At 44.1% G+C, this 9,157-nt stretch overlaps 1 protein-coding gene across 1 annotated transcript; it reads left to right on the top strand.

The window, feature by feature from the left end:
• The first annotated feature begins 845 nt into the window (after window positions 1-845).
• Window positions 846-9,157, top strand: shha (sonic hedgehog signaling molecule a). Its single transcript, XM_010740884.3, has 3 exons — window positions 846-1,886; window positions 5,932-6,193; window positions 8,148-9,157. The coding sequence occupies exons 1-3, from the start codon at window positions 1,587-1,589 to the stop codon at window positions 8,825-8,827; spliced, it is 1,242 nt and encodes a 413-aa protein (XP_010739186.3). The 5' UTR covers window positions 846-1,586; the 3' UTR covers window positions 8,828-9,157.

A 9,157-nucleotide genomic window follows, 5' to 3' on the forward strand; every position in this document is an offset into this window, starting at 1 on the left:
ACTCTAACAGTTAGTTTGTTATCACACAAATAATCCGACTTCCTGAAACTATTGTTTTTGTCTGATATGCTTTGAATGCGGATACAGAAGTGTGTTTATGTGTGATGGAGATGCAGTTTTTAAATCAGCAACACCAACAGTGAAATATGATTTAATTGGCTCTAATCACAGGAGTTTAACTATCAGTGTGTGTGTGTGTGTGTGTGTGTGTTGGGCTGAAACAACTCAGGAAGTTTGGTGATTGAAATAAAATCTATGTTAACACCAAAGCAACTGGAACAGCAGAGTACAGGAGAAAACTACACTACTGCAGCCAGTAAATACAGTGGATACCAAGGCTTAATCTGTCTGTGTTGTAGAGTAAGTGGACTTTGGAAGGGAGACGGTGTGTAGGAGAGCCTATGGGTGATCCTTGACCCATAACAGATGCATGCATGAGATTGTGTGCGCTAAATAGGCTCTAGGTTCCAGGAAGAATTCGTCTTGGATGTGTCGGAAATCACTCTCTACAGCCTAATTCTTAACGAGTCAGAGTTGTGGCATTATGTAGTGTCATTAGATGAATATGTGCCTAGACAGAAACGTGACTCAGATGAAATAATCATTTACGGAATGAAACGCATGATTTGATGCGTAAAAAGGAGTTGCGCACGGTGCGCGCAAGGCGCATGTATCAGTGGAGGTTTATTTTCAAGTTTTACTACAAGTGAATGGAGTTTGAGTATAGTGCCAAACCAAAAGGTGAGACCGAAACGGTACGAAAGTAACCTTCGTGCGTATTTATGTTGATTTATGTGTGAAACTAGGTTAGAGGATATTTCAAATCCACAAATCTAGTGAGTAAACTTTCATTTATTTGGTGGTAAAAGGGGGTCACAGCAAAAATCATCCAGCACAGGCGTGCGCAGTGCGCGTCCACGAGCAGTTTTTTTAATTCTCCTGTGAAATGCTTTCAGTGCGCAAAGTTCTTCCAGACGCAGTTCAATTACCGCACACACACACAGTGAAATCACTTCACCTAACTGCTTCAGATTTGAGCCCGGCACTGTCTGTCCTGCCTCTCCTGTGAAATCTGGAAAATGGGAGGGTGAAAAAAAAAAAGACGGTGTATAATTGATGTTTTCCCATGGAACAGCCCCTCCTCTCCGCAACACAGGCTAACCCTCAGGTGGAAGAAACCTTTTTAAAAAAAACATTTTTTTTTTCGGCATAACATCAGGAGGGTTTGTCTAGGCGAGCCAATCAAATCCCTCCTCTGCTATAGGTCGCAGCTATACAAAGCATTAAAAGCGGTCGCCTCACACAAGCGGCTGCAGCTCGACTAGAGATCCCGTGGCTTTTAATTCCCTCACTACTTTTTTTTTTTAAAACCCTCCTTCGATGTGCCCCGTTATTACCATTTGTCTGAGGCGTTCATTTCCGCACCTGCCACAGTAGAGACGAAGGCGAAGTAGAGGAGGAGACAAGGACATTTCGAGAGCCGGGAGAGGCAGACGGTAGAGATAGCAGCGGCGACTCGTTTGAGAGATCTTAAAAAGGACACAACCAAAAAAAAAAAAAAAAAAAAAAAAAAAAGGAAAAAAAAAATGCTGCTCTGGACCAGAATCGTATTGGTCGGTCTCATCTGCTTGTCCTTGGTGTCCTCTGGGATGGGATGCGGACCGGGCAGGGGCTACGGCAGGAGAAGACACCCGAAGAAGCTGACACCTCTTGCGTACAAGCAGTTCATCCCCAACGTGGCGGAGAAGACCCTCGGGGCAAGCGGCAGATACGAAGGCAAGATCACAAGAAACTCCGAGCGATTTAAAGAACTGACTCCCAATTATAACACAGACATCATATTCAAGGATGAGGAGAACACCGGTGCCGACAGGCTAATGACTCAGGTAAGGAGACAAGAATAAGCTTTTTCTCTCTCTCCCACCCCTTACTACCTAACGCAACATCACTGCACACTGCAACAACCTCCTTGTCAGACTGATTGCGCACCTTAAGTGAAGTCTGTTTTAGCCGCTGCTGAACTCTTCACACTGAGACCCCTTTTTTTTTTAACTTCACTGTAAACGCAAGATGCGCTTTTCTTTTATGCACCAGCATGGGGAGTTTCTTTTTTTAAAAAAAGGCTGCAGGCTTGGAAGCGAATGTAGAAAAAAAAAAAATCCAGCTGGAAGAAGTGATGTGCAGGCGGACAGTCAGGACACTCGGCCTTCATGATTGTGACAGTGTATTTAAAATATTAATGTCCCCCCCTCCACCCTCCACCCTCCACCTCCACCTCCCCTCTCTCTCCTCATATCTATATTTGTATGAGGCTCTATTTGTTGTCTTGCGAAGCGCTCGTTCGTGTCACCTCACATCTCAGTGTTTGTTGCCCATTTGAGCTCAAAACTGCAGCTTGTTTTATTATTATTATTTATTCCCTGCCATGAATACAGGAGAGCTGCTGATGTGCACCGCTTCAAACAAGCCGGGCTCATTCAGGCATGGCGTGGCTCAATCAGACATTTTCTCGCACTCGGCTGCTGTAATTTAGCCTTTTGCGCATGGTGTGCATCAGTGCATGAAAACAGTGACATTTCTTTGAGAGTGTGTTCAGGACTTCATACATGGGTGGGACTCAAAGGCGCGCAGGGGTGATGGTGCCTTTCTTTTTCTTTTTTTTAAATAGTCCATCCTCGTGTAGGCAGTTTAGTTATCAAAAAGACAAGACGAGGGCTCACAATACATCGGAGAGATGGAAGCCAGGCTGCAGGATACCGCGTCTCTCTCCAGCATGACTTTTAGCACTCAGATGCTGGTGAATTATTAAAAGCGCTTGGGTGATATTGGCTCAGTAATAATAAAATGCCGGTGGTGGTGGTGGTGGTGCTGCTGCTGTTGGTGGTAGTGGTGATGATGATGAAGCCAGGCGCGCGCCGTGAAGTCCCTGAACCCGTGCCTCGCACCATGCATGAGCACGAGCTCCGATGAAATATTCACTGTGCGTGCGGTCTCGGCGTCCCTCTCACAGCCCTCCCCACACCGGCTCAGTGATACACCTATAGATTCTCATACACACAGATCATGAAATTAGAGTGGCGAGTGGCGTGGGGATGTGATACCCACACACCGTGTGTTTAAAGACCCCTAACACGGATCCTCGAGGAGGTTCCAGGGTCTCCAGAAAAAAGGTGGAATGGCTTGATTTCATTCATTTCTGAACATGTTGTACAAGGCTGAGCAAAACACCCCACCTGCTGTATAAACAGTTCGGGCTTACAGGTCTGTATTAAATCATGTAAACGAGGTGGGAGTCCCTCAGATATAATGTGATCACAGGGTGCACCGGTCTACTTACTGGCCTTAAAATAACATGTTTGAGAGCTGCTTTGCATTTTAGAGATTTATATAAAAAAGGGTCAGTTATTGTGGCTTGTGGTTCATCAGCCGCTTTCCATTCAGCATCAGAGCCTTTACAGAAAACACAACTGACTCTAAGTGCGACATGTACATGAAAGGGCTTTTTAGGCACCCCTCACAGGGCCTGAAACACAGTTTGAACTTATGACCTTTGCTTAGCGGGACGCTATAGTAAGTTAAAACAGGTGAGATTGCCCTTATCGTGCATGACATTGCCAAAGACATCAAATTTGGGTATGTGCATCCTAAAGAAGGTGACTGTTAAGTGTGGCTACTGTGTCTGTGGCACAAGCATCATCACAGACGCTGTTCCAAGGCTTTACGCACGAACCTTGTGGGTTTTTACGCACGGAGTTTTACGCACGAACATAGTGGACTTTCCTCGTTATCTTCCGTTTTTTGAAAACAGATGTTGTAGTTCTACGTGAAACGAGGCACGTCGCTGCAGTAGCTCCCTTAGGTGTGTGCAATAAATGCATTAATCAATAAATTCCACTGAGATCTAGCCAAGACTGTAATAGGACTTCAACAAGCATCTACTCCCTTAACTATTAAGCCACAGCTCACTCCCAGGAAAGTTGCCAACAGAGGCGTTTTACAGACATTTACAGATGGAGTGACGGGGCCTGAGATGAACAGGGGGGCATCAATCTCATCCATCTAATCCACACATTATAGCTTCATGTTCAGTCGTAAAATGTTATTTGTCTCAGTATAAGTGGAGCTTTTCTCTTGTGGAGCGCTGAGGTCGCTCAGTCTCCTCAATCCTGCGTGTTTCCAATGAAATTTCATTAGTTCCAATAATTTTTCAGAGACAACCTGTAAAGCAGGAATAAGGTGTTGAGTAGATTTCTGGAGAAGAGAAAGACTCAAATTGAAATAAAATACTTGATATACTACGTGAAATCACGTCACCCACGCTGGGAAACGTTCCTTTAAACGTCAGAGGAGTGATCCAGTGGTGGATTAAATGAGTTTTAGCGTGGATTTATTTATTTATTTGCAGAGTAGCACTGTCAGGAGACTGCCCACAGTGCAAACGCGTCGGAAAAGAGATGAGCTGGCGGCTTGTTTGCACTGACAGGTAGCTGATAAGTGTTTCCTCTAACCAAATCATTTGTGAAAAGATTAAGAGGGAGGTTGTTGAACAACTTTACCCCGAGCACAAAGCGCCGGTCTAGGGCGCCCTGCTGGGCTTCACGGTGGCTGAACAGAATTTGGCTTGATTTGCGGCACACGACCTAATGAATTAATAAATAGGTTAAGCTTTACGGCTCTTGACTCTGACAATCCCACTTAAAATGTGGGAGTTTTTTTTTTTTTTTTTTTTTTGAGGGGGTTGGGGTTTTTTTTCCATTCAACACATTCTACAAGTGTGATATCCTCATAGAACACACACTGATATATGTGGAACCTCCTTTTTCTTGTTTCTTATACGAGTTTTTCTCTGTGTGAACATTCTTGTCCATGAGGGAAAAGGACAGTGAGTTCCAAACATAGACGCTTCTCTGTGCGCCCATACCACCCCTGGATATTTCACAAGTCTTGTCAGTCAGCAGCCAAAACACATCGACTTAAGGAGGCATGTCACGTTTCCCCAAGACTTCGCAAGAGAGGGAATAATGAAAGTTTCCCTCCGCGGTTAGACTGAAAAGACTCTTTGTGATGTTTTATTTGACATATTGGTTGAGTGTCGAGAATAGTTGTCTTGGAGAAGGCCAAGCATCTACATTGAGAGCGCAGAAAAGGTTAGGGTGCGACGATTTATTTATAGGACAAACTCCAGATATTTTAAGGCAGCAGCTGCTCTTGAGGATCACCTTCATATCATCTACATATCAATTATTGATTTAAAGAAAACAGACATCATTAAAAAAAAGGCACGCTCATTTCGTGGCGCCTAATACAAACTCGTGAATTTGTAATGTGTGCATGTTTAAATGCAACACTTTTCTTTTTGGAGAGAGAGAGACAGAGGGGATGCTGCTCGCACCTTTCCAAGACCAAAAAGACCCATATGTTATAGGCCAGTGAAGCGAATGCGGTGCCTTATCAATATTTCATCAGCAGCTTTCTTATCTGAGATGTGCCCTCTGATGCTGCTGCTGCTGCTCACACTGAGAAATGCAAGCTCACATTGAGGACCAGAGATGCAGCTCAGTCTCGGCACAACTGGGTGGAATCAGGGGGGGCGTCAGGTGGGGATGGAGAGGTGTAGGCGAGGCCTCAGTGAGTTTCATTTTTTTAATCGGTAATGGAGCAAGCAGACAGAGCAGATATGTATTTGGAAACGCTACTTCTAGAGGGAAACACTTGATTTGTGCAGTCTAATGTGTTATTTCTATGATATATTTTACTTAATTATGACCTGCTACTCCAGAAAACACTAACCTAAGTGAATATATGGGAGGTTTTGGTGCCAAATGCACATCCAGAGTCAGACTTTCCCACATTTTACGCTCCTGTGCAGCATATATCTCCAAGCTATGACACACAACAGGTGACTAATTGGTTCATTTCTCTTTCCCGCAGAGATGTAAAGACAAGCTGAACTCTCTGGCCATCTCAGTGATGAATCAGTGGCCCGGGGTGAAGCTGCGGGTCACCGAGGGGTGGGACGAAGACGGACACCACTTCGAGGAGTCTCTCCACTACGAGGGCAGGGCCGTGGACATCACCACCTCGGACAGAGACAAGAGCAAATACGGCACTCTGTCCAGACTGGCGGTGGAAGCCGGATTCGACTGGGTCTATTATGAATCCAAAGCCCACATCCACTGCTCTGTGAAAGCAGGTACGGCTGCAAGATATTGTACCACACAGAGAACATCTGTCATGCGCACTGTGGAGGAGAAAATAAAGCAGATCTGTCACCAGTGCGCATTTTCCGTCAGGTGCGCGATTATGATCATGTAAAAAAAAAAAAAAAGAACAGGTGCACCTCTGGGAAGTTGAAGTCCTGATTTAAATCATTGTTTTGCAGTTTGTAAGTGATGAAGTGACAGCGCATGCGTCCAAAACAGCAACCAGCCATCATTTACAAGCTCCTAAAAACTAATCCTGGCAGCAGAAATCCAATAAAAGGTGTCTTAATATCTGCTGGTTCGTGCATACTGCAAAGCAATGATCACAAATGATCAGTTAATTAATAGTTAATCACAAGCACGTGAACGCATCATGTATCTGATGGAGTAATTAGGGTTTAGAGCTCACATGTTTGGGTATATATTCATGAATTTTGTTAAGAGTCGCGCATTATGAAACACATTTCTATGACTGATGTATGGGCACATCCCAGCCTGTGGCGTTGTATGCGTTTCCCATGCAGTTTATTTCTTGATCTTACATCGCCCCACACTGTCTCCTGGTGGGAACCACGACCAGAATCTCACAAGGCTCCTCGTTGTGACCTAGAAAAACAAATCATTTTGTTCTCTCTGAATTTTTTTGTGCTTTTTTTTTTTTTTTTTTTGCACACTAGTGGCCAAAGCCAAAATAAAATGCTGTGAGTTGTGATTATTAGGTCATATTTTGGATTTGATCAAATCGTGGAGAAACGAAAATGTTTTGAAAAAAAGGTGGATTTGATTTATTTAAACTTTGAGATTTAGTTTTTTCATTTTAATACGAGCTTCATTATGACTTCTTTTTAGGTTAAAATAATCTCCACTAAACTAAATTACACTCAGAAAACATTTCTTCACGCTGATTGATGAACCATTGCACTTTTCTCTCTCTCTCTCTCTCTCTCTCTCTCTTAGCTCAGACTTTATTGATAAATCCCTTACTTATCATTCAACACACACGTTTTGAGATCACAGTATGGGCCAGGCCGACGTGTCATTAGGGGTCATGCGACTTTACCAAAAGGATTTGGCTGAACAATGTTGAATTGGTTGGGGTAAATCTGGTTTTCAGTTGTCACCTTATTTCATGCTCGGGAATCTTAAAAGAAGATTAAAAGCCCCCAAATTCTGAGTAGGAAACCCCCTTTTTTTTCTGTGTGCAGGACAGTGTGATCCTAGAGACTGGTATGTGAAGAGCTCCACCAAGGCCAAAATTATTGTCATCAAGACTGACAACAAAGCAGGGAGAGGTGGTAGAAAGAGGGGACATTGATGTTGCACAACAGAAAGCATTTAAGAGTCTGGGCCCTCATTTAAATTCAAATCTACAACTCGAGAGGCTTGGAAAAGTGGCTCCACTGGGTAAATAGTAGTTGTGAGTCGCCTATTTGTGTGAATTGTCACATAGAGGTTTCTGCACCTGAGTAAATATGGGAAGAGTAGCTGGGAAAGGCGTAAGTGTTCTTTACCGAGAGTAGCTCGATCCACAAGCTGATTTAGAATAACAATGCCTGCTCTTTATTGGGTTTTTTAATTAAGAATAGATGAGCCAAGGCTTTCAGTTTTCTCGTCTCAGACAACGTGGGCCAAGCCAATACGCATTTGGCATGGAGGAGCAGACAGGGCATCATTATGCAAAATGCATATGGCCCACCATGATGTGTGTAAGCAGGAAAAATACGAGCTAAAAAAAAAAAGAGGGAGGTTTGTGAATGGGATTTTGAATGGGGCGGTGGTCCTGAACTGTAAAGGCTCAAAGCACCTGTAATTTATTTATTTGGAAGTCTTAAAAGTGTTTTAGATAATGCTTTTTGTGAGATGTTATGTGTTGGATGTGTTTTTTAAAAACATTTTCCGGTGGTTTAAATTATATTTTAACACCATAATCTTTTATTTTAACAGAAAACTCAGTGGCAGCAAAGTCAGGCGGCTGCTTCCCAGGCTCCTCCACTGTCACCCTCCAGGATGGCACCAAGAAGGCGGTCAAAGACCTACAAACCGGCGACAGGGTCCTGGCAGCGGATGACAACGGAAACCCGATTTACACCGACTTCATCATGTTCATAGATCAAGACTCGACGACCAGGAGGCTCTTCTACGTGATCGAAACCGACTCGGGCCACAAAATCACCCTCACCGCCGCGCACCTCCTCTTCGTCGGTCACAACAGCACAGAAGAGGAGCGGATGGCGGCGATCTTCGCCAGCCAAGTCCAACGTGGACAAAAAGTGTTCGTGTTTGATGCCGAGCGAAGTCGACTCGAGCCTGTGACCGTAAAACGGATTTACACGCAAGAGCATGAGGGCTCCTTCGCGCCCGTGACCGTGCAAGGGACTGTCGTGGTGGATCAGGTCCTTGCGTCCTGTTACGCAGTGATCGAAGACCACGTCCTGGCGCACTGGGCCCTGGCACCTGTCAGGCTCGCCCACTGGGTGTCCTCGTTGCTTTTCAGTTCCCAGCCACAAGTCAGTGCACAGAACGACGGAGTGCACTGGTACTCCAAGATCCTTTATCAATTAGGAACATGGCTCTTGGACAGCCACTCGATCCATCCACTTGGGATGTCAGTATCCCCGAGTTGAAACCCCTACTCCAGGAACAGAACGAGACTTAAATGTAGGACACACGAACTATTCAGTAGATTAAAAAAAATAAAATAATAATAATGATTAAAAAAAAACAAAAACGAACGAACAAACAAACAAGACAAAGGCCCCAGCGGAGTTGGGATATTTATTTCAGTGACTTTTCCATGTGTCCCCCTTTCAAAGAATGAACGGAGCCTTAAAAAAGTTTCTCTTTGAATAATTTATTCTCATGTGAACTGGCTGCTGTCACACAACTGGATACTGAAACGGTGTGAGCAGCAAATTGTGCATAATCTATTTTTGTATATCTCAAATGCAAAAAAA

The sequence above is a fragment of the Larimichthys crocea genome, chromosome XXIII (assembly GCF_000972845.2).
Source record: "Larimichthys crocea isolate SSNF chromosome XXIII, L_crocea_2.0, whole genome shotgun sequence".
Lineage (NCBI taxonomy): Eukaryota > Metazoa > Chordata > Actinopteri > Sciaenidae > Larimichthys > Larimichthys crocea.

Bases quoted from the DNA above. Each gene is read 5' to 3' on its own strand.
- shha (XM_010740884.3), top strand. From the start codon at position 1,587: ATGCTGCTCTGGACCAGAATCGTATTGGTCGGTCTCATCTGCTTGTCC. The intron at 1,887-5,931 runs GTAAGGAGACAA...TCTTTCCCGCAG, and splicing joins CCGACAGGCTAATGACTCAG to AGATGTAAAGACAAGCTGAA. The intron at 6,194-8,147 runs GTACGGCTGCAA...TTATTTTAACAG, and splicing joins CCACTGCTCTGTGAAAGCAG to AAAACTCAGTGGCAGCAAAG.